Below are 25943 nucleotides of genomic sequence, written 5' to 3' on the forward strand. Positions count from 1 at the left end.
CACTGGCATAGATGAGGCTAAAAAAATTGCTAAACAAAGAGACTGCTACTTTATTTTTTTAACTGCCCATCGCTCATTGCCTTTGAATCACTTATATCAAAACCCCATGAAAAATCGAGACACACAAATCTCTCTCATGACAGTGCAGTGGAAAATTCTCCCAGCTGTACGCACAGCGCCACTGCCCTGAAAGGACTAGTCAATCTAATCTAAATCAACTCAAATGATCATACACCTGATTAAAATTCATCTCGGCTTACCCAGCCCATAAATCAATGTCGTAAAAAAGAGATTCTAATATAGTGTAAATGGTAACTGGAAAAGAATCAGTTTATCTTCCAAAATACTCCACATTCTGTTTGTTTAATCTTAAAAGTAGTTCAGATTCTAAGGGGGCGATTTTGTAAATGGGGGCGCGTTGGAGGCGGGACTGCTGCTTGTCGGATTTTGGTCCCACCTTCATCAATTTGTGGCCAACCCACGCTATTTACCCTTGATTGACCTCAGTGAGCTTAGTAGGCCAATTAAGGGAAAGCCGGTTGCAGAGAACGTCAACTTATGAAGTTTCATCTGTCAAAAATTTTTGACAGATGAATTGTCATCATTTGACAGCTCTGTGAAGCTGTCAAACACTGACAATCTCTGCAGTTTGATGAGGTCTTGCATACAAGACCTCATCAACCTTCTTTCTTTTACAGAAATGAGATGTTTGTTGCATCTGAGAATGCAATGACCATCTCTCATCTGCAACACAGAGGTGCAAGACTCTCCGCATTCAAACCGACTGAAGCCTGCAGGAAGAAACAAAGGTAAGTACACTTTTAAAAACACTTAGCACTTACCTCCTATACTCACCTCTACACTCTTGCACCCATCACTTACCTTCACACCACACTTTCGCACCCCCCCCCCCGACCCCCGCAGACCCACTACTCGCCTCGCTAGCGTGTTTTGCAGCCTTCGGTAAGCCTGCACTTGTGAGGGCAAAAAAGGGAATAATCCTATTTTCTGCCTGTTAACTACCTGTTTGTTAACAGGCAATTAATAGGCTTTAATCCTTTCCCGCCTCCAAGGAGACGGGACCCGGCGCAGGGCGGCAACCCGTCTCCTAGGAAGATGGCATGGAGGCAGGTTGGGGGCGGGTTGGGCACCCGCCCCCAAAATCTGCCTCCCCAGGGCTGGCAAAATAGCCCCCTAAATGCAGCACAATAGCATAACACTGGAACTGGAAGATGATAGGATGTAGTGCTGGAGGAATTGGTGCAATTTGGGAGTGGACAGTATATCAAAAAGCAAAATACTGCAGATGCTGGGAATCTGAAATAAAAACAGAAAATGCTGCAAACACTCGGCAGGTCAGGCAGCATCTGTGCAAGGAGGAAGGTAGGGTTAACGTTTCAAGTCTTATGACCCTTTGTCAGAACCCATCCTCTCAGCTGTAAGTGTCGGACCAAGTAGACAAAGAAAGGGGATGAAAACACAAAAAGCAGGAAACTTACTCCCAATATCCCCGTTTAAAAAACAAAATATAAAATGGGAAAAAGGTTCCAAACTCCACAGCAGTGTACCAATCTATTAATTTATTTTTTTAAATCTTCCTGTGTGGAAAACCTTACTTCACGGTGTCACGCTTTTAACACACTTTTGTATTAACATTTTCCACTATAAATTCTTATCTCCACATTTATAATGGAAACTGTGTAAACTTGTGACATTGTGATTACACTCGCCCACCTTGCTTTTGCCTCTCTCAACTCCTCAACCTGTACTGCAGAGAAATCTCTTCTTAATGAAGTTTCAGGAACTGCAGGATAGAGTGGAATTTAACTAAAAGCAAAAACTAAGCGTGACTATTCAACAGAAACTCATGAGTTAATGGATAACATAAAGCACCCATACCATCGCCAACAAACTGGAGGAGAGCCAGGTCAACCTGACGCTTCCAAGGTGAGCTTTTCTGCAAAGCTACTCCATAACCAGTGGTCGAGAAGACATATCCACTGCCAATCGTTACAAGCTTGCAGCCTTCATCTCTTCCTGCCATGTAATTCAGCACTGCCGCGTCATATATGAATGCATCCAACTTTCTAAAATAAAAGAAATGAAATTACAGAAACAGCACTGCCAGATTTTGCAGTCGGATTTTTCCGCAGAAAACACTCATGCACCATCACCAACATTTCAAAGCGCCTCCCCGCGTGTAAAGAAAGCTGACTGTTGCATATTATCAGCTCAGGCTACGCTCAAAAGCCAGGAAACCTTGAACTCGCAGTCTTTTTTGCATTGTTAAGTAATGGCTTTGGTTGATCTTGTCCTACATACAATTGAAAAATTATCAGAGTGCTTTTAACACTATTCCAGTACATTCTTGACAATGTTGCATCAATGTTATGAGGTGAAGCTCCTTGGAGCATAGATCGAAGGATTCTGCCCAGAGGACAGCACGCTTGGTTTTCCAGTCAGTCATCATCTCACAAAGTTTACACTTATAAGCATGCAGTAGCAGTAGTATTTCTTTGAAAATCACATTGGACAGTTGTAAATTTGAGGGCATCAAATACCAGCATTATGGTAACATTAAATCAGTTTCGCAATCAGAGGAGCCAAAATAAACAATGTGGTGATTAATGGTTCATCAGACTGTGCCGTGAAGTGCCTGTGATACTTCACATGTTACGATCCAAGGTCTAAATTAACTATGTCATTATTGTGAGGTGTTCTTGTCAGTCATTGGTAACTTCATAAAAATGGCCCAGAGTGGCCTGGCCTTGCACCTCTCAATAATGACTTGGTTGAAGTTAGCAAAATTAAAATGTCTATAATATATTAAAAATCTTACAAAGTATTTAGAGCACAGAAACAGGCCATTTGCCCCAATAGGTCCATGCCCATGTTTATGCTCCACATGAGCCTACTCCCACCCCTCTTCGTCTAACCCCATCAACATATCCTTCTATACCTTTCTTCCTCATGTGCTTATCTAGTTTCCCCTTGAATGAATCCTTGCTCGCCTCAACTATTCCCTGTGGTAGTGAGTTCCACATTCTAATCACTCTCTGGGTAAAGATGTTTCTCCTGAATTCCCTATTGGATTTATTAGTGACTTTCTTATACATATGGCCCTAGTTCTGGTCTCACCCGCAAGTGGAAGCATCTTCTCTATGTCTACACTATCAAACCCTTTTATAATCTTGAAGACCTCCAGCAGATTCTGCCAATCGTCTGCCAAGGTTATGACAGTAGATCAGGAGAACATAAGAACATAAGAAATAGGAGCAGGGATAGGACATTGGCCCTTTGAGCCTGCTCCGCCATTCAATGAAATCATGGCTGATCTTCTACCTCAACTCCACCATCCTGCACTATCCCCATATCCCTTAATTCCCCCAAATTTATCGACCTCTGTCTTGAATATACTCTACGACTGAGCATCCACAGCTCTCTGTGGTAGAGAATTCCAAAGATTCACAACCCTTTGAGTGAAGGGATATAGTGGTGTGTTTATGTCAACCTTATGTATAGCAATCCCATAATTTGGGGAAATAAAATAAAAATATGAACACTTGCCTGATGGATAATGATTAAAATGAGTTCTGAAATATAAAATTAAATTATTATATCTTGATCTTATGGGGAAAATATGGGATATCGTATGTTATACAGTTACTGAAATTTGTAATTGGATTTTTGACACCAAAATAAAAATACACTTTCTACTTATAGTATTAATGTCAGGCAATTTGTCAAACAAAATTAATTACAGGAAGTGTTGATATATAGTCACTGATGTTTTTTTTCTCTCATACAGTACTATGGCAGTGAAATTCCTCTTTTACTGAGATTTGGGAGAGTGTCGTTTCCTCAGTAAGTAATTAATGGGCTCAACAATAAATCACATACTCAGAAATTGCATGTTTTCATCCTTGATTTCATTAGTGGGTCGTTAATTTAATGGATCACTAGTTTCAGAGATCTACAAGCATTCTCTGACTTTTTTTGCGAAACAGGAATCTCAGGCCCCTCAAAGTCATTCTCTTTCTAACCCATTCCATTTCATTTCTGTTAGAATCATAGAATAGAATCATAGAATGGTTGCAGCACAGAAGGAGGCCATTTGGCCCGTCGAGCCCGTGCCGACTCTTTGCAAGAGCACTTCAGCCAGTCCCACTCCCCTGCCCTTTCCCCGTAGCCCTGCAAAAAAATTTCCTTCAGGTACTTATCCAATTCCCTTTTGAAAGCCACAATTGAGTCTGCCTCCACCATCCTTTCAGGCAGTGCATTCCAGACCCTAACCACTCGCTGCGTAGTTTTTCCTCGTGTCGCCTTTGCTTCTTTTGTCAATCACCTTAAATCTGTGTCCTCTGGTTCTTGACCCTTCCACCAATGGGAACAGTTTCTCTCTATCTATTCTGTCTAGACCCCTCATGATTTTGAATACCTCTATCAAATCTCCTCTCAAACTTCTCTGCTCTGAGGAGAACAATCCCAGCTTCTCCAGTCTATCCACATAACTGAGGTCCCTCATCCCATTCTCGTAAATCTTTTCTGCACCCTCTCTAAGGCCTTCACATCCTTCCTAATGTGCGCCGCCCAGAATTGGACACTTTAGGGGTGATTTTGCCAGCCCTGGGGAGGTGGGTACGGAGGCAGGGCTGCCGGGAAAATGGCAGAATTTGGGGGTGGGTGCCCATCCCGCTCCCAACCCGCCTCCATGCCATCTTCCTAGGAGGTGGGTAGCCGTCCTGCGCCGGGTCCCGTCTCCTTGGAGGCGGGAAGGGATTAAAGCCAATAACTGCCTGTTAACAGGTGGTTAACAGGCAGAAAATAGGATTATCCCCTTTTTGCCCTCACAAGTGCGGGTTTCCCGAAGGCTCCAAAACACGGCAGCTCAGCGAGACGAGTACTGGGTCTGCGGGGGTCGGGGATAGTGGGGTGGGTGGGGGGGAAGTGTGGTCTGAAGGTAAGTGATGGGTGCAAGAGTGTAGAGGTGAGTATCTGAGGTAAGTGCAAAGTGTTTTTTAAAGTGTACTTACCTTTGTTTCTTCCTGCAGGCTTCAGTCGGTGTGTATGCGGAGAGTCTCGGACCTCCGCGTTGCAGATGAGAAATGGCCATTGCATTCTCAGATGCAACAACTATCTCATTTCTGTAAAAGAAAGAAGGTTGATAAGGTCTTGTATGTAAGACCTCATCAAACTGTAGAGAATGTCACTAAGCTGTCAAACGATGACAATTCATTTGTCAAAAATTTTTGACAGATGAAACGTCATACGTTGACGTGTTCTGCAACCAGCTTTCCCTTAATTGACCTGCTAAGCTCGCTGAGCGGGCTTAACAAGGTCAATCAAGGGTAAATAGTGTGGGTTGGCCACAAATCGATGAAGGCAGGACTAAAACCCGACAAGCAGCAGTCCCGCCTCCAACGCGCCCCCATTCACAAAATCGCCCCCAATGCTCCAGTTGAGGCTGAACCAGTGTTTTATAAAAGTTATTCCCTCACCTTTGCCTATACAGTCCCATAAGTCTACTAGGAAAAAGACTGGGGAAGTGATAACTCCAGTTTCATGGCTATCACCGGCGGGGATGTGAAGGACCAAATAGCTTCCTTCTGTACTGTGATTTCTGTAATTTATTCTGTTCCATTTGGCATAAAAGAAAGGAAGACCTGCATTTATATAGCGTCTTTCACAACCACTGGACGTCTCAAAGCACTTTACAGCCAATGAAGTACTTTTGGAGTGTAGTCACTGTTATAATGTGGGAAACGCAGCAGCAAATTTGCGCACAGCAAGGTCCCACAAACAGCAATGTGACAATGACCAGATAATCTGTTTTAGTGATGTTGGTTGAGGGATAAATATTGGCCAGGACACCGGGGATAACTCCCCTGCTCTTCTTCAAAATAGTGCCATGGGATCTTTTACATCCACCTGAGAGAGCAGACGGGACCTCAGTTTAACATCTCATCTGAAAGACGGCACCTCTGACAGTGCAGCACTACCTCAGTATTGCACTGGAGAGTCAGACTGGATTTCTGTGCTCAAGTCTCTGGAGTGGGACTATGAACCCACGACCTTCTGACTCAGAGGCAAGTGTGCTACCCACTGAGCCATGGCTGACAACATTACCTGTTCATTTGTGGGAGGGGGTTGCGCTCTTTGCCTTGTTTACATCAATAGCACATCTGGTTGACAAAATTAAACACCACTTCTTACACAGTGATAACACCCGTGTGGTGCCATTTTTGTGATGGGCTGCTTTTGACTGTTAGGAGCTGTATCATGTGACCACATTTCACACTTCTAGATAGAAATTTCAGTTCAAAACAAAGAATGGGAGAATTCAACAAAAAAAATCCATTAGGACTTTTGATAAAGTGAGACATGGGCAAATGTTTCATCCAAAAAACCACAGGAATAAAAAGCTCTATAAGCTCTGAAACGTCCGTACGTCACAAGAACCTAACCAAAGGGAATAACTGAACCACTTTACAAATGGACTATATGCGCTGAGTGGAACAAACCATTTGAAAAAGTTATGTTCTCATGTCTTTCCAGATATTGATATTATTGGCCAGACAGGGAGGCAATCAACTTTACTTGTCAATGACTTTAAATTGGGAATTTGCAGTTAGACGTTATAGTTTTCAGGTCCAAAAAATATCAGTTTGTTCCTCATCCATCTTATGGCACAATTTGAATCCGCCTTCCTAAGTAAAATTAGCCAACTAGTTCTAAATGATTCAATAAATATAAATATTTCATAAAATTTAACTGTGATTCAGGGCTACCATAGTAAACGAGTGCTCTTGGCTGTTCCGAAATCGCCAGGAGTTTGTTATGAAGCCTTTAGTAACCTTCAGGACAACGTTTACCATTGTCACCTAAAACAGTCAATTTCAGCTGTATTACTCTGTTACTCTTGCGGGACAGGGCCACACTTGAACCCAGTGCAGTCAGACTACAGCTGGTGTTTTTGGGACATTTTCAGTAGAATACACATAACCTTTCATTTATCATCAGGGAATAGTTCAGGCAATCTCGAGATTTGAAACCATTTGACATCACAAAGAACCAAAATTGAAACACTTCAGGCCCAAAGCAAACTACACAGATAATTTTGTGACATTATTCACAGTAAAAAGGGTATTGGAGAAAGAAGGGCAATGATTAAATTTGAAAGCACAAAGATGTATGACATGCTTTTTCATCCCAAAGATAGAATGAATAATTGAAAGGGTATTATTGTCCAGGATTTTATGATCTAGCAGGAACCCTGCTGGATTGGTGGCAGTGCAGGCCCTGCAACCACTCATCTCCCTCCACCCTGACCCCAGCAGATCTTCCGACGTCAGTCTAATTATAATTTTTACAGTAGGTATTACTGGTCCTCTGGGGCTGTCTGCCTGGGATTTGGAGGGGGAGGGAAAGCAGTACCTGGACTGGTATCTCCTGGGGCTGTCAACATTTTAATTTTTTTTTACAATAATGGGAATATTCCCATTATTAATATTTCATTTGAAAATGCTTACCCAAATATGGAGAGATGGCAGAACGGTCCCCTGCCTCCAACCCACTACAAAGTGATCAGAAAAGTTTGGAGAAAAATTCATAATCTGTGCAGGTGCCATCATATTCCAGATGGGAAGAGAAACATTTTAGACAAATGTGAGATTCGCACACAAGTGTGAAAATGCTTTTAGGCTCCATTATGCTTTCTTGCATTTCCAGTGAAAGAGCAGACATCTTCTGCCAACACTCTTCCATAGTCAACCACTGGGAAATGTGCAACAGTCGTCTTCCCCTCTGGAGACTCTTCCTCAGATTTTAATTCCATCACTTTCACCCGGAGCCCTTCCCCGACTAACTCAATTGAGATCAAGAGGTTACTGAGTGGAGAATACGACTGTGTGTTCCTAAACCTCTCTGCTTCTCTCTCCTCCTTTAAGTCACTCCTTAAAAACTACCCCTTTGACTAAGCTTTTGGTCCCCTGTCCTAATATCTCTTTTTGTGGCTCGGTGTCAAATTTTGTCTGATAACTCTCCTGTGAAGCGCCTTGGGACATTTTACAGTGTTAAAGGCGCGATATAAATGGTTGCTATTGTGTGGTTGCTGCAACTAGCATTCCATCATGCACAAGCAATCAGTGGTCACTCAATCTCCCTGGACTATATTTTTCAAAGTATTTCCAAACATTTGTAGAAGTCTGTGATTTTAAAATGCAAGGTGCACGACAAGGAGCAGTTTTCAAATGGATTGGTAGGCGCCATTCTGCTGCATCAAGCTGGAATGGTACATTCCACAGTACAAAGCAGTGCAAGCATTGTCTGAAAATATTATAACTTTTAATCCATTAATGTTATTACTATTTAAAAGGAACTTAAGGCCTCAGCACCTAACAAAGAACCAGAGTTTGATAAATTAGATGTCAGTTTATTCAAGCTTACAGCTAATGTGATTGCCAAACCTACTGCCAACTTTTAATTAATTTTTCTTCCAATGTAGGCCAGCTACCAAAGGAATGAATGATTGCTGGAAAAAAGGGTCTCTCGCTATTCTCAATATTTAACGACTAATTTAATTTTTTTCTTTTGCTTCCAGGATTGTGAAAATTGTTCAACATTATGATTTTTTTCCCCCTTTGGACAGATAATAATCTTAATGATATTGATATCAGTCGGAGTCCAGAACAAGGGGGCATAACCTTAAAATTAGAACTAGGCCGTTCAGGAGTGATGTCAGGAAGCAGGTCTTCACACAAAGGGTGGTGGAAATCTGGAACTCTCTGCCCCAAAAAGCTGTTGAGGCTGGGGGCCAATTGAAAATTTCAAAACTGAGATTGAGATTTTTGTTAGGCAAGGGTATTGAGGGAATATGGAACCAAGGCGGCTAGATGGAGCTAATGATTAGCTATGATCTAATTGAATAATGGAACAGACTCGAGGGGCACAATAGCCTACTCCTTTTCCTATGTTCATCATCCTGGCATCACTAATGCTTTTTTATGTCAAGTTGGATTTAACTTTGAAGAATGTAAAATATATGCTGCAGCAAATAAGGTGCTTTACTATAGGACTGATTTACTCTTATAGCCAATATGTCCAACTCATTACTGGGGTTTTGAAACGGGCTGTTGCTAACTATTGCAATGCCCCGAAATCTTCCCAAATTAATTTTCAATGAATATACAGCATAGCTTTACATTGGAGGCCTGGCTAATGCAGGTCCTTTCTTTCTCTTTTTACTATTCCTCAGATAGAGGTTTGTGAAAGGCTTGGGATGTGTTGGTGAAATTACACAGCACTTTCTTCAGCCTGTAAGAAATTGGACCAGACAGCATAGAACAAGGGAAGAAATATACAGGAGACAGGACAAAGGAGAGGCTGAGAAAAAAAATCAAAGGTACTATCAAGGAGAGATGAGACGACTAATTTAAGAAAGGGACATAAATTGAGGGCAGAGGCAGACAACAGCAATAAAGCAGCTGGAGTCAGTGATTAGAGAGAGAGGCGACAGGGGAAAACAAAATAAGTAAAGGAATTCCAGCATGGAGATAAATTTGAAGCAGTCAGAGGGGAGGAGAGACAGACTGAAGAGAGGATGAATGGAAGCTAGTAATTGGGAATGAGAGGGATATTAGAGAACATGTGAATGTGACATGACTGCAAAGATGTGAGACAGAGTGAAGCAGCAAAGTGACAGGAATTAAAACTGAGATCTGAACCGAGGAGAATGCAGGGGTTGAGTAGGATGTGAACAAAGACACAGAGACACAAATATACACGTCCAGGCAAAGATAAATCAAAGAGAGAGAGACATACACACAGAAGGCCTGCAAAGAGACAGACAGAAATAAACAGAGAGAGAGAAGAGTGAGAGAAAGACCCATGGACAGGCAGAAACAGAGACATAAATACAAAGACAGAGGCACATCTTAATCAATATTAAATATATATTCATTCATTTTATAAGCACATGTTGTCAAATTTGACAGGCCCAAAGTTCAGTCGTAACTCTGTGATAACCTGTTTGAGGATTTCAAAAAACGAACAATTACTTGCTATCAGTTGCTGCTACTTCCCAAGATTTAATGTCTATTGAAAATGTTAATGTTGGTAAAGAAACCAGTGAGACTTCAAAATAGCCTCTATCATGACTTTATTGGGATATGTTATTGGTATTTGATAAATTAATGGTGTTGAACAATGTCATTTGGTTTGAGCTGAAATCTTTCCAGGAATGATGGTGGATACTGTCTTGAGAAAGTGGTATTATTTGGCTGATTAGGCAATCGAGCACTCCCATGGAGCACAGGTAGGGCAATTGTGTGCCCACAGCCTGTGGCTTCCATTAAAATTAATGAATGGAAAAATAACATGGTGCAAGCCTGTGATTTCCCAACCTACAGAACCTGCTGGGAGAATCCTTGCTGGGAGAATCCAATCGCAGAATGAGCCCTACTAAATACTTGGGTATTTATTTTTATAGCTTTTTTTTATTCTCTTTCTAGTTTTCGCCTCTCAGCTTTTGAAGACTTTGACTGCTTGTTTGGGTGTTGTTTAAAGGTTACACCCCAGCACCTCACTCAAATCTTACTCAAGTGACCATTACTCTTGTGTGAGCCTGGACAGTGAGTATTTGACCGTGAGAGGACATTGCAGCAGAGACTGCTCTTTTCCTAATCTGACATCCACACATGGGCCTTCAGCAATCAGGAGCAGGGTCACTTACCCAAGGTCACTGACCCAGGGCTTCCCTGGTTGAAATTCGGCCAACTTGGCACCTGGAACCTGGGACCATCCTGATCTATGGGACAAACTTGCTGAGCAATTGGAATTTTTACTTAGGGTTACAATCAATATTCCATTCATAAGTTAGCTGATAATACTGATTTTTTTTAAGGTAGGTTGACAACGGGATTTTCGTAGATGTTCTAAATTAGTTTAACTTTAATTACTGAGACAGCATATACTCTTGGGTCACTTTAAATTCTTTTCACAGATTAGATATTCTAAGTAGCTGTGCAGCTAGACTAATATCATGTTGTAATTTTCAAACCCAAGGGTTCTTTATAGAATCAGTTGGGATGACTATCCCTCACAGCTCTGTGTGCGTCTCACTGGACTGTGCTGGTGCTTAAAGTTATTAATGGTTTCAGTCTATCCCACTTAGCTAACAATTTATCATGTAATACTCTTGAATACTGGCCAAGAAGATGAGATAATGGCTTTGTTCTGCAAAATGCATCTGCAGAGAACACAGGCTGTTCCCCTTTGCCCAACTGGCCCCATTACATTGGAATTCTCCTCATAGTCGAATTTTAATCAGTAATTTCAGCATGAAAGTAATAAATTGAAAGTGCATCTATTCGTAGAGTGTAAACGTAATAGTGAGTGCTACGTATGACCTGCTGCTTCTTAATAAATCCAGATGAATGACTGAACACTAGTGGTCACTGCAATTTATATGACGCAACAGTTTGCTGTATTCTGGGGCTGCAATGCAGCACACAGCATGGGACAGGGCTGCCAGTTATCTCAAGCATAACCGTAACTGTTTTCAAACCTATGTGGTAAGCTTTCACCTGGAAAAATGCCACCAAGACTGCACAACAGTAAAGGCTGCAGCACCGGCTTGTTCAACAGGAGATGTCACCATTATGTTTGACAGAATAAACCGCAACGTGCCAACATAAACTCCTGTCCGTTCTTGTGTGGCAAAGCTACACAATGAGTTCACAAACTATGCATGTTGTTTTCCTGAACAAAAGGCAGAGGTAGATAGATTATTGATAAGCAAGGGGGGGTGAAAGGCTATCGGGGATAGGCGGGAATGTGGAGTAATCAGATCAGCCATGATCTTATTGAATGGCGGAGCAGGCTTGAGGGGCCGAGTGGCCTACTCCTGCTCCTGCTCCTAATTCGTATGTTCGTATGTAAATAATGAAGAAAGAAAGATTGTTTGCAACCAGATAAACATTCAGAGTGAGAAGTGGGCACTTGTCACGGGGAATCTCTTGCCCAATGACACTGGAGCCAATCCAATCAACTGATTCACCAAGGAAATGGAAGAGATACAGGACTTCACGGAGGAGCGCTAAAATTGAGATTATTCTCATCGACTTATTTGGGGGAAAACTGAACACATAGAGCATATCTAGTGCTAAGTATTGAAATAGTCACAGAACTCACCCCTAGCTTCCTTTCCTGTTAAAACATTCACCTCTGCTGCCCTGACGGTTCATTGGCTTAATTCACCATGTGATGAGGTATTGGCCATAAAGCCCGGGAGCATCACAGATTTGAACCCTAGTTTGTGCTGAATTAGCAGTAGCGGTGGAGTTGGTACAATCGGCTTCCATGTCCCTGCACTGACTGGGATAGGAAAGCGGGGGAAATCAAGCAGAAATCCCCTTCATTGATCCAGTAACCTCTGTGGACATTGAGTGAGGATAGGAATAAACTCACATAACCAATAATAGCAGCAGCCCAGGCGCCGGCGGAATGGGGCAGTGAGTTCCGCTCTCGAATTTTCCTTACACTACCGCCAGCCAAAAACGGGGAAGAAAATTGGGCCCTCATTCTCTTAGCTGACACATGGTTGAGAAACCAAGGGTTTGCTGGTGCCCGTGGAGCTGCACTCCAGCATGAGTCAATACCTTCATGTCTGTGTGTGCAAATTATTTCTCCTAACCCATCCTCTGCAGAAGAAACTGCATTACGGCCAAATGCTTTCAACGTAATTGGCATTTAGCAGGACTCCAGCATAAAAAGAGGGCTCTCGGTATTTTAGCAATACTCAGCATTAGCATCAAATTCAAGCTTTGTTTTAATATTGATTAACAGTAAAATTAATTTTATAGAAAGCAGTAGTCATCACATCACAGACAAACTGGCAACTTGAGTTAGTTTGTCTGAGGTATGGGACCAGACTCTGGACTAAACTTACTTATTTTAAAAAGCACTTCTCAATTCTATACTATGCTCCACGTCTCAATAAATCTGGTCTCAGCAATTACGGAGCAGGGTACGGCTGTTGGTGAGGGAATGGTCCCCAGCACGTGCCTCATCAGACAATTTCAAATAGTTGGCACCTTTTAAGCAGAGAGAATTTCTCTTAACTGTTCATCCTCTTTTGGAAGAAGTCTACTTTTGAAATCAGCAGCGTTGAGCGTTCCTAGGTGAGGTGTCGCACAGACTAGGTATGCAGTAAAGTTTTATCGACTCTTGCAGCAACAGGCTTTAGGCCCAACCTCAGATAAAGCAATTCACAACTCCATCAATGTGACTCACATCGGCTGGAAATGGGTAAAGACTGTTCAAACTCACGCGACAGCTTCCCACTGAAGAGCTCAAGCAAAGAGTCACCCAGTTCCATTTACTTTTTTACGTTTTTTAATGAATATACTTAATGTAAACATTGCACATAGAATGATACAGCACAGAAGGAGGCCATTCGTGCCACTGTGCCTGTGCTGGCCCTTTGAAACAGATGTCTATTGAGCCCCTCTCCCCATCTCTTCATCATAGCCCTGCAAGTTTTTCCTTTTCAATATATATCCAATTCCCTTTTGAACGTTAGTATTAAATCTGCTTCCACCACTCTATCAGGTAGTGCATTCCAGATCATAACAACTTGCTGCGTAAAAAAATTCTCCTCATCTCCCTCCCCACCCCCAGTTCTTTAGCCAATTATCTTAAATCTGTGTCCTCTGGTTACCGACCCTCCTGCCAGTGGAAACAGTTCCTCCTTACTTACTCTATCAAAGACCCTCATAACTTTGAACACCTCCCCTTAACCTTCTCTGCTCTAAGACAAACAATCCCAGCTCCTCCAGTCTCTTCACAGAACTTAAGTCACTCAACCCTGGTATCATTCTCGTAAATCTCCTCTGCACCCTCTCCAAGGCCTTGGTATCATTCCTAAAGTGTGGTGCCCAGAATTAGACACAATACTAGGCCTAACCATTGATTTATAAAGGTTTAGCATAGCTTCCTTGCACATTCCTTGTATAAATCAAAACTGAAGAGCATTTGCTTACAAGTAGAAAACACGTTGGAAAAAACATAAACGACATCTAGAAACTGCTTGTGTTTGTTGCTGGATAAAGGAATAGGTGTCATTTAATACTTACCCAGTCTTCAGGCTAACCAGGGCATCTTGCACTCCTTTTTGGTTGTACTTGGACATATAAGCATGCATATCTGGATAGTTATTCCTAATATTTCTCTCTGTGCTTCCATTTGGAACCGTCCCAAATCGAAAAGTTGGCGAATGGTCGTACGGCCTCTGAAACTACAAAAATACAAAAACCATGGTGATCAGTTTTAGAATGAGTTTTCAGCAGTGATGAATATTCTTTCTCACTCGAAACAGTTTCAGCATTCCTGCATTAAGCATTAAGAGACCCAGAAATCAAAGGGCATCAGTTCTTGGTTAAATACTTGCATGTAAAGCATTGAAAGTTTTATATGCCCACAGAGGCAGGTTTCAGGAACAGACCTATGGTTTTCTATGTTAACTCTGTCAAAGAGCCAAGGAGCTGTACATTTTAATTGAGCAGTGTAACCTGATGAAGGGCAGTAGCATCCCGAAAGACAGTCCTGTCAGCACCGAGCTTTATAGCAAGTCAGATTTATTAAATGTATTAAAAGTCACTTTATTTTACAAGCTGTTCCAACTGAGGTTATAGAGTAAAACTCGATCCAATACTCCTAGAATCTAAGGAGGAAACCAATGCAGTGCACACTCGTATCAGGACTTTCCACAATAATAATATTCCTCTTCCAAGTAAATATTCCAATATGTTGCGGTGTCCTCTTCTTGCCCTTAGGCAGCCATCATTATTTGATGATGAATATAAATCACAGTAAGATCCTGAATAATGCTGTGACTGGCTACTGCAGCTTTGTAAAATGTTGGTAGAGTCACTGAGGATCTGCATTTAAATTGTTTCATTATTTCCTCTCTACATCTCAGTGTCAATGTTCAGCTAAGTGATGGTATGACAGATTACTCAATCCAATTATAGGCATAATTTCTATACTTTGAAGTCCATTTATTGTAATATTTACCTCACACCAGGTTAATGGCAGTGATTGCCATTACCAAAAGCCCAGTACTAAAACAAACACTCATTAGTATAGCAACATTCTTATATATATATATGTATATACTCTCTCGCATTCATTATTGCCTATTTTTTCTGCCACTGTATATTGCCAGAACATTTCACTCCAGCCAGCAGAGACTGAGGTGCAACAGAAGATCTTCCCTCAGCCTTTTACATTTTAATTTAGTTCTTCGGAACGACGACCTCCTCCTTTCTCCTCCCCGTTGTTTATATGGTTCCACTCTCTTTTAGGTCGTTCCTCACTGCCCAGCATGTTGCCTAATCGAGATAGCAAGTCGACAACTGACCCCATGCATTTGCCAATCTCTTGAGCTCACCACAAGGAGATACACCCGGGCATCTGTGGGTCATTCGCCCTCTGAACTCCCGTCCTGCTGTGGGGAATTGCCTACTGTTTACTTGACACTACCCTCAATGGTGCAGCACTCAGGGTGCAAGGAACCATGGACATCGCTGTTCCAGTGAATCAGAGTGCAAGCACATTGCATCATACTGATACCCAGCATTTAATATGGGAAACCTTCTCATTTTCACAGGTTTAAAACCAATTTGCTGAAGCCTATGAAGTGTCTTTCGGTGACTCAGGTAGGCTTTTTAAATAAAAGAAGTGTTGCAGTTGAGATATGCTGCCCGCCTGACCACAGCTATTCATCATTGTCACCACAGGAAATTGCGGGCACTGCAGCATCATAGTCTCCATACTGCGCAGCACAATATATAAGCTATATTTGTTTATAACAGCGCTTAAAATGGGTCAAACTCAATCCAGAAATGTCAAAATTGTGCCACTAGATGATTAGCTACAGCAAAGGCTGCAAAAGGAATCGCTGTATTCTAAGGGATCAGTTGAAATTTTACTTCAAGGGCTGGAATGACAAAAGTCTCAACGTGCAATTTTGTATATAGTCCATCTTGGAATCTTAAAGTGGGCCAGTAGGTATTGTGTCCTTATTCGGAAAACATACAAAGGATAGAGGGGAAGCATTTCAGTGCCATTTTCAGTGTTGTTTCAGCACAGTAACAGGGCAAGTAACTTTTGTTGGTAGGAAAATGGCCCGGAAGCCATTTTCCTGCTGTTTTTTTCCACGCCAAAATTGAGCCCTCCCGTCCCCCCGCCCCTCCGAATTCCATGCACTTATCGCCCCATCCTATGTTTCCTATGTTTTCTCCTACAAGCAGCCCACCAAGTCCTGAATGGCCTCATTTAAACATATTACAGTATAACGAGGGACAGCAGCGCTGCTTTCGCACTTGCAAAACACTCAGGGTAACTTCCATTGAGAATTATAGGGTGTCGTTTCTGCCGGGATCAGTCAAGGCAAACAGAAGTGAAAGGTTTCGAAGCCTGACGAGCGTGGAGAATTTCACAAGTGATTTCTGCAGCTGGGAATTACTTTTTTGCATTCTGCCTACACAGACCTGGACTTGTTTCACACTGTTTCTGACAGTGTGAGACTAATGGGAGAATTTGACCCACCCCCTCCCTCCCCCACCGGCTTTCAACCCTACCCCATAGCCACCGAGAGGGCTTCTGAGGAGCAGATATAGCAGTCCCTATGGGCATACCCTTCTAGGCTATTATCATGATGGAGGAGGAGCAGCATAAGATGTCAGAAAGGAGAGTCAGGTAGCATCTAAAGAGGATGCAGCCCACCAGCTATTACCCACCCCGTAGAATATACGGCGGCACAGGTCATGAGGACTTTAGTGAGAAGACATGTGTAAGAAGAGTGTGCGTCACCAAAGAGGCAATTGGGCAGCTCTGACACCTACTGAATGAACATCTACAGCCAGGGCCATTTGTCCACATTACTTTCTCTGTGGCCATGAAGGTGATGACCACTCTCAACTGTTACGGCTCCGGCTTATTTCAGGCAGCCGTGGGAAATCTCCATATCATCAGCCAGAATGCAGTTCAGGAATGCATTAATCAGGTGACTGTAGCACTGTACAGGAAAGGTGGGGAATTCATCACCATTGGCATCACAGCAATACAGCAGCAAGATAGCGTGTCAAGCCTCTACGAGGGTTCTGGCTTTCTCAAGGTCCAGGGTGCAATCAATGGCAGTCAGGTTGCTGTGCGAGCTCCTACAGAAAACCCCTTCAACTACCTTAACAAGTGAGGCTTCCGCTCACTCAATGTACAGATTGTGTGTGACAACATGCAAAGGATCCTATATACTGGAAGTTGTCGGGATGCATTAATTTATCAAAATGAGGCCCTTTCTGACCTCTTCTGGGATGAAAATCAGGTCAAAAGATGGCTATGGGGTGCAAAGCATGCCCCCTGTTCCCATGGATAATGATCCCACTACAAGTGGCCCGAATAGCAGTAGAGGAATGTTACCTGAGGCACATGCCTCTAAAAGACTGGGTATTGGTGGGATCATCAGGTTCAATATTGTTCCTCCACATTGGATTATCCTGTAATGATTCTTTTACACTGTAGCTCATTTCAAGTCAGATCTTATTCTGCAAAATAATCTCAAATTCATACAAATATCGATGGCTTTTGTACAAATATATGTTGTACAATAATATAAAATAAATATGTAGTTAGAATTTTCTGTGATACATCTTGTATCATGGTGTGCAGATCATTGAAATATGGGCTGGGAATTTCCTTGGAGTTGCTCCCACTCCACCACTGGAATTCGGTTGGAGCAGGATTCAGCTAAATGGAGCCATTTGCCTGCATAACAAACACAATTGATTACATCCAGGATCAATTACCTTTGTCTGAAATACATCTGGGGTCCTTTCAAGGTCCTCAATGGAATTCTCAAGTTCTCAGCTAGCAAGAGGCGTTTGTGAGTGAAATCCCCGGGGTAGTCCAGGAACTCCCCCGACATGCCCCATTGATGTGTAGGGGTGGGTGCAGGACTTGTCCTTCCCCCCAACCTCCATCCCCACCAGATTATCTCTTAGCTGCTGAAACAGGGAGAAATCCTAGTGTAACCAAGTTCCGCCTCATTTTCCAGACCCCCATCCGGCAGTCCAACCAGAGACTCACCCAGGGCCCAAGCAGAATCTCGGATCCAAGGTGTCTCCCTGGAATACCAGCAACAACAAAAAAAATGTACTGCAAAAGGATAGGCAAAACCTTATGATCAGTTGGCAAATCTGTGCAAAGACATTTGAGGGTACGTTTTACATGGTACACTTGAATTCTTGTCAATCTGGGACTACACTAATAAGTAGTAAAAGCAATGATTACCTTTTTATCACTGAGTCCAGTCACTTGATCAACAAACTCTTCCTGGATCATAAATGCAGCTAAATTGGCAGTGTAGCTTGCGAGAAATATTACAGCAAAGAAGGCCCATACGGACACAATTATTTTACTAGTTGTTCCTTTAGGATTCTGCACGGGCACAGAGTTGTTGAAGACCAAACCCCAAAGGAGCCATATTGCTTTGCCAATTGTGAATGATGGACCATGGGGAGCTGCAAATAAAGAACAAAGTATGTGAACACGCACTTTCCAAGAGCTCGGGATTTTCCAAATAAACCTTTCAGAACACTCAATAAGGAAGTTAGTTTCGTGAATATAGCTTTCTTTCGCCAGAGCTTCATAATAACGCCTGTTCCAATTTGCTTTCTCAGACTGTACTTTTAAAAGCCTATACCATTATACTGAAAGGAGGAGGTAGCTCCACAGCTAAGTACGATCACACATAGGTATTGCATTGAATTCTACACTACCAGTACCTTTCCCTCCCTGTTTTAATCTTCTTTCTATTGAAAGACTTCCTCACTTTTAAGCTGGTGACCAGGTGTCATTATCGCAAGTGGAAGTGTTTCAAACCAAGTTCTCACTGCACTCCTTGATAAGTAGACAACTTGAATTTTGAGGTAACTTCTTATTTAGTTCGTGTCAGTGATTAATGACTAGCATAAACAATTTTTATTTCCCCAGTCCCTTAATATGAAAATAGATGAACCTCCCAAGTGCATCTGGGTGGAAACCTAGATAAGGTGACCACAAAAACATAGATAAATCACCGGCTGTGCAATGACAATGTACATAGCAGGAATAAAGTCGCCTGAAGAAAGCAGATGAATGAGCGCTGAACAGCTTGGAAATGAAATGCCTGAAGATAATCTCTGAAGTGTATGGGAGCAGCATGTGACAAAACAATGGAAGGAAGAAAACAGGAAGAGACATGCCAGCGGCTGTAAAACTAAAGAAAAGCAGAAGCGGTTAGGTCATGTTCAAGATAACCAATATCAATCACACTGAAGAGATGTCTTAAGTTGGAAAGCAGCTATCTTTATGTCAACTGCCATTTTTGAAGGCAGGAGGAACTTTCATACTCTTTTCCAACACCAGTTTCACTCTAAATATTAGGAAGTATTTTTCTTTCATCTTTGAAGAAATGTCTTTTTAGCACACTAACATTGCGGTACTCCACCACTGACTGACCCAATCATTGTCCTCCCTGCCCTTTCTTAACACAGCTCTGCCTGGTATGTTCGTCACCTCTCCTCTTCCTCCTACTCTCTTTAGTCTCTTCTTTCTGCCTACCCTTGGAAAGAGTGCAGACAATGACAGAAAAAACGAACTAGGGGAAAAAAATTAATATAAACCCTTTGGCTGTAAAGCACTTTGGGATATCCTGAGGTAGTGCAAGGCACTATATAAATGCAGGGAGTTGTCTTACCATTCAGCCAATTTATTCTATTTACTTGTACAGCCTATGTATAATTTCATTAAACTGGAGTTTTGTAGCACAGGCTGAGTTTGTAGGACTACTGAGGCTTCATTTTTAGAGTTTTTAAAGCTGAAATGTTTCTACTTTATAAAAATGCATTTGATGGGAACGAAAACTTTAACGATAGCAAAATACTGCAGATGTTGGAAATCCGAAATAACAACAGAAAATGCTGGAAAAACTCAGCAGGTCAGGCAACATCCGTGGAGAGAAATTTGAGTTGACGTTTCGGGTTTGACCCTTCTTCAAAACTGGAGAGAAAAGGAACTAGATCGAAGGCAGGGCTGCGATCGGACAAAAGAATAAAAGAACCAAAAGAAGTAAAAGAGATTAGAAGCTAGACGAGATGGTAATATGCTGGGATTAGGTGTAAAGTGTACTATCTTTTGCCCTGCCAGTACACTTTACACCTAATCCCAGCATATTACCATCTCGTCTAGCTTCTAATCTCTTTTACTTCTTTTGGTTCTTTTATTCTTTTGTCCGATCGCAGCCCTGCCTTCGATCTAGTTCCTTTTCTCTCCAGTTTTGAAGAAGGGTCAAACCCGAAACGTCAACTCAAATTTCTCTCCACGGATGTTGCCTGACCTGCTGAGTTTTTCCAGCATTTTCTGTTGTTATAATGAAAACTTTAAGCCTGAAGAAAAATCGGTGTTTCATAAGGCTAAAGATATGTGCAATGAAACAAGCAGCTGACAAGGATCGCAATGAATCACAAGGAAGCTGTCATCATGTCATAAAAATACACATGTGGCAGCAAATTTTTTTGTATCAAAGATTTCAATTATACGATCCATTACTTGGGATGATATAACTTTCCAACAAGATTTTAAAGAAAGATGTCTTTTAATTTCAGCATCAGTAAAATCTTGCAGCCAGGATTTTTCTTTTGGAGTGCAGCTCATTCTTTAACAAGCTGCCTTTTGCTGAAGAGTGCAGATACTTTATTACTGAGCCAGATGGCAGCTTGAGGATACAAGGCAATTGTTGGCAGCATGGGGCTAATTTGACTTCAGAAGATCGCAACAAACAGATCAGAATAATGCTTGATACCCCCTGAATAAAACATACCATTCAGGATTTGGAAATCACAGGATGCGCTGTATTTTGATAATGTTTTCGGCAGTGCTTACAAAATAAATGTATAATTTTCAGTCGCCCAGTAGCTCAGACAGGAGGGTGCCTGCTTTTCAACCAAATAAAGAAAAGACTTGTACCTTTCACGACCTCAGGATGTCCCAAAGCACTTTGCAGCCAGTTAAGTACTTTTGAAGTGTAGTTACTGCTGCAATGTAGGAAACACAGCAGCCAATTTGCAAGGTCCCACAAACAGCAATGTGATAATGACCGGATAATCTGTTTTTAGTGATATTGGTTGAGGGATAATTATCGGCCAGGGCACCAGGAAGAACTCCCCTGCTCTTCTTCAAAATAGTGTCATGGGATCTTTTATGTCCAACTGAGGGGGCAGACAGGGCCTCGGTTTAACATCTCATCCAAAAGACGACACCTCCGACAGTGCAGCACTCCCTCAGCACTGCACTGGAGTGTCAGCCTGAATTTTGTGCTCAAGTTCACAATTCTTTACAAAAGAAATGAAAACAAGATAAAAGCATTCAGCTTACCTCTCCCTTTTGCCAAATTTCTGTTGTACCCAAGTGGGCTAAAATACTCAAATGCAAAAACAGCAATGGCTGACACAATGAGGAGCGTAACGAACATCATGACCCATACAGCAGCACTGAAGGGCTCTAGAAGAAAACAGAGAAAAAGCCTGAAGTAATTCAATACATTATCCATTGAAAACAAAATATAACAGAGGCATAGAGAAGACATCCATGCCATCACATTGGCCCTACAATGCTAGTAGGAGAGAATAGCCTTTGAATGGCAGCATCCCATTAAAAAATATATTGTCATTACAATTTGCTGTAGCTTATTGCAGCAACTGTTCTGAAAACTATTTTTTAATTAAAATAAAAAGACTTTGATCGCTCAACTCTGGAAAGTAAAGGGTCAATGATAAATGTCCTCATTTACACAAATGTCCAAAGTCTCTGGGGAGGATGGGAGAGGTAGTCTCAGGTATTTTTTTTAATTTGAGAGTTAATGAGGTCTATTTTTCCGCTCGTCTCCCTTGAGTGAATAGTCGGCTTCTAGGTCTCTGTGTTTGCCACTGCCCCTGATACTCTGAACCAGTCATTAGGATATGAGCAATAACTGTCTGCAGATGACTCTCCATTTAACTTTTCCCTCCCTCCTTGTTGGAAAAAACTTTGTATTTGCTCGATACTTTCTCACAGTGCCATATCGAAGATCAGAAGTTAGTGGAGTGGGGAATGGAGCCTGCATCCTACCATTCATTCTATTACGCTGCATGTTGCACTGCCCCAATACACTATCCAGGTTTTTATGAGGGGCCAAAGCGAACAATCTCTCTTTGCGCTAGGGTAAAAACGAAGACAGCTATTGATTGGCCCTCACAAGAAAGCTCATTTGAACAATTAAAATACTAAACTGTTGGCCCTTACATGAAGGACATCTTGTGCCCCACACTGTGAATTTGTGGTTGAAAGTTCCAATTTTGGTAGGCATCCTCCCCCAGGTGGCAAGTTGCCAATCTAGATCATGATTATCTGACACAGACATCTAGTAGATCTCCCTGAAGGGAAAAGATGAAATGTAAGCAGGGGTGCCACCTTGGGATGCACTTCAGTGCCCAAGGTGTCTAGAGAGTGGCATTAGTGAAAGCTGTGAAGGTGCCCAGAGGTACCTCCAGACTCCAGAGGTAATGGTGAGGAGGTGGTAAGAGAAGCCATTGCAAGAGGTTCTCTGGCTACGGCTTGATAGGTAAGACTGGAACCAGGCGAGGACAGTTCCACTCAGCTGGACAATGGAGGAGAGGCATTGGTGTGGGTGACAATGTCAAAAGCTGCAGAAATGTCGAGAAGAACGAGAAGGGATATTGCACCACAGTCACAGAGGATTTCATATGTGACTTTGCCATTTCAGTGCTGTGGCAGAAACTTGATTGGAGAGGTTCAAGCATGGAGTTTTGGGAGGTGACAACAAGTTCAAGGACTTTGGAGTGGAAAGAGAGGTTGGAGATAGGGGAGTAGTTAGCATGGACAGAGGTGTCAAGGGTGGGTTTTTTGAAAAGCAGGTGATGATGGCAGATTTGAAAGGAAAGGGGACAGTACCTGAGGACAGGGAACAGTTTACAATATCAGCTAACATAAGGGTCAGGAAGGGAAGTTGGATGATCAGCAATTTAGTGGGAATAGGGTCGGGAGAGCAAGAGGTGGGTTTCATGGACTAGATGAACTCGGAGAGGGCATGAGGGGTGTAATGTATGTACCTTTAAGGGGAGAACTACTTTTTACAGCTCCTGTATACTGTAGTACCGGCAGTGACCACACCTGTATATAAACCCTGAGTAGTGATCTGCACAGTTAGTTCTAGAGTAACCCTCATTCAGTAAACACCTGTTGAATCGTTCCCTGCAGTCTGATTATTGAAGGACACAACATTAAGATACACGGATCTAACTTTGGCAACGACGCAGATTCGAACCTACCTGCAACTCTGCATCACCTCCCAGGGATTCGCTCCTGGAGAACAGTGGAAGGAGTTCGAGTCCAGAAGCACGGGCGTCGACCACGGGCAACCGCCCAGTCATCCAGCGGAGATTTGAGCATCGCAGGGGAGGCTGTCGAGAGCCAGGCTTGGCTTTCCAGTCACGGTGGTCCAGCGAAACAGGCTGGGAACAGGTACTGCGCAGACCCTTCCCGGACAGCGGCGGCTAGAGCCGACCGAGCGGCACAGAAAAAGGCCGAGCAACGTCGACGGGGGAGAGAGAGAGGGCAGAGCGCACAGGGCACAGCCGATGTTCAGGACCGAGCGGCGTCAACGGGGAGAGAAAGGAGAGAGAGCAGAGCGCAGCCGGTGTTCAAGGGCCGAGCAGCGTCAATGGGGGAGAGAGGTGAGAGAGAGCAGAGCGCAGCCGGTGTTCAAGGGCCGAGCAGCGTCAACGGGGGAGAGAGGCGCACAGGAAAACACGAGGCGCTGCCATTGCCACGAGGACCGCAGAGAGCGGCATTGGCAGCAGCGCACGAAACCCACAGGGCGTCGCCATTTGCCACGAGGACCGCCAAGAGCGGCGTTGGCAGCAGCGGGGGAGACGCCATTTTAAGCCACAGCGGGGAAGAAAGGAAAGCGCGGGAGACGCCATTTTAAGCCAGTCTACCCACACCCAAAAATGCCGAAGAGTGGCAGTATCACAGCGTTCGACAATGAGGTCGAAGATTGGACGACATATGTCGAATGCATAGAAGTATACTGCAAGGTGAATGAAGTGCCAGATGACAAGAAAGCGCTGGTATTGTTGAATTCAATGGGTGCAAAAACGTATGGCTTACTACGAAACCTAGTAACCCCAGAGAAGCCAGTAGAAAAGGATTTTGAAAACATAGTGTCAATCCTACAGGACCACTTAAACCCCACACCGCTGCTGATAGCAGAAAGATTTAAGTTTCACAAAACGAACCAGCATAAAGATGAAAGTAATGCTGAGTATTTAACGGAACTGCGCAAGCTATCGAAACACTGCCAGTTTGGAACGGGACTAGCAGATACTTTAAGGGACAAGTTTGTGTGTGGGCTTCAAAGTGAAGGAACCCAGAAATGGCTTCTATCAGAAAAGGATCTTAAGCTGGACAAGGCTTTCAGCATTGCAGTATCACATGAAGCAGCCGCACGGGGCACAGCAGAGATATAACGGAGACCGCAAGAATATGGCACAAATGAAATGTCATACGGAACAGTGAAGTGCTATCACTGCGGCAGAACAACACACGACCATAATGATTGCTGGTTCAAGGACAAAGTGTGCAGACAGTGTGGAAAAGTAGGACACATAGCAAGAGTCTGCAGGTCGGGAAAGAAAACCAGCAGCAAGAAATCACCACAGGAGAAGTACAAGAAGGTACATAAGGTGACGGAGAGTAGTTCAGACGAACAGAAAAGTGATACAGACTCCGGAAGCAAGGAGCTGGGTTGTCTGAAACTACATAATGTGATCAAAACGGAGGATCACCAAACTATCTGGGTCACGCTCAAGATAGCAGGAGTCCAAGTGAAAATGGAATTGGACACAGGATCAGCCCTAACAGTCATAAACCGAAGGGACTACAAGCAGCTATTCTCACATATACCCTTGAGAGATACAAAGATTGTCTTGAAGATGTACACGGGGCAAAAAGTCTACCCCAAAGGAAAAATAAGGGTGAACGTTATATATAACGGCAAGGAAACACCAAAAATGGACCTATATGTATTGCCAGATGGAGGACGACCACTACTAGGACGTGAATGGATCTGGAAGATACAGCTAGATTGGCATTTCATACAAGCACTGACTGTAGATGCCAAAAAGGATGACGACGTCACACCTGGACAACCATCAAAAATGCTAACTGACGCACAAGAAGTGTTCCAGCAGGGACTCGGAACACTAAAAGGCATAACAGCGACGATCAAAATAGAGGAAAATGCAAGCCCAAAGTTTTTTAAGGCCAGACCGGTACCTTATGTGATCCGCCCAGCCGTCGAAGCAGAGCTGGAAGGTTTGGAACGTTCAGGATTCCTGTCCAAAGTGGACTGGAGCGAGTGGGCTACACCCATCATTCCTGTAATGAAGAGGTCGTTGAGTAATACGCCTGGGGAACCAAAGAAGGTTCGCATCTGTGGGGACTTTAAGGTGACAGTGAACCCAGTCCTTTACACTGTACAATATCCGCTTCTGCGGATTGAAGATATTTTTGCCTCGCTATCTGGAGGGAAACGCTTCACTAAGATTGATCTGGCCCAGGCGTACCTGCAAATGGAGGTAGAGGAAGCCTCGAAACAGTACCTCACGGTCAACACTCATAAAGGTCTCTATCAATACAACCGGCTGGTGTTCGGGATAGCATCAGCTCCAGCTATTTGGCAAAGGGCAATGGAACAAGTCCTGCAAAGGATTCCAGGGACCCAGTGTTATTTGGACGACATCCTGGTCACGGGCGAAAATGACAGTGATCACCTCGCCAACCTGGAG

The 25943-nt window shown here is 43.1% G+C and overlaps 1 protein-coding gene across 1 annotated transcript in view; it reads right to left on the bottom strand.

Annotated features, from left to right (window-relative positions):
* grin2aa (glutamate receptor, ionotropic, N-methyl D-aspartate 2A, a) overlaps positions 1-25943 on the bottom strand; it is a 322390-nt gene that overhangs the window by 42754 nt on the left and 253693 nt on the right. The window contains exons 7-10 of the mRNA XM_086002241.1: positions 21472-21597; positions 18349-18578; positions 14133-14293; positions 1900-2087 (exon numbers count right to left, since the gene is read on the bottom strand). Coding sequence (XP_085858367.1) covers positions 1900-2087; positions 14133-14293; positions 18349-18578; positions 21472-21597 — 705 coding nt within the window. The remainder of the gene's footprint in view (positions 1-1899; positions 2088-14132; positions 14294-18348; positions 18579-21471; positions 21598-25943) is intronic.

The sequence above is a fragment of the Somniosus microcephalus genome, chromosome 11, assembly GCF_052327205.1.
Source record: "Somniosus microcephalus isolate GS21.2 chromosome 11, FLI_Smic_1.0, whole genome shotgun sequence".
NCBI classification, from domain to species: domain Eukaryota; kingdom Metazoa; phylum Chordata; class Chondrichthyes; order Squaliformes; family Somniosidae; genus Somniosus; species Somniosus microcephalus.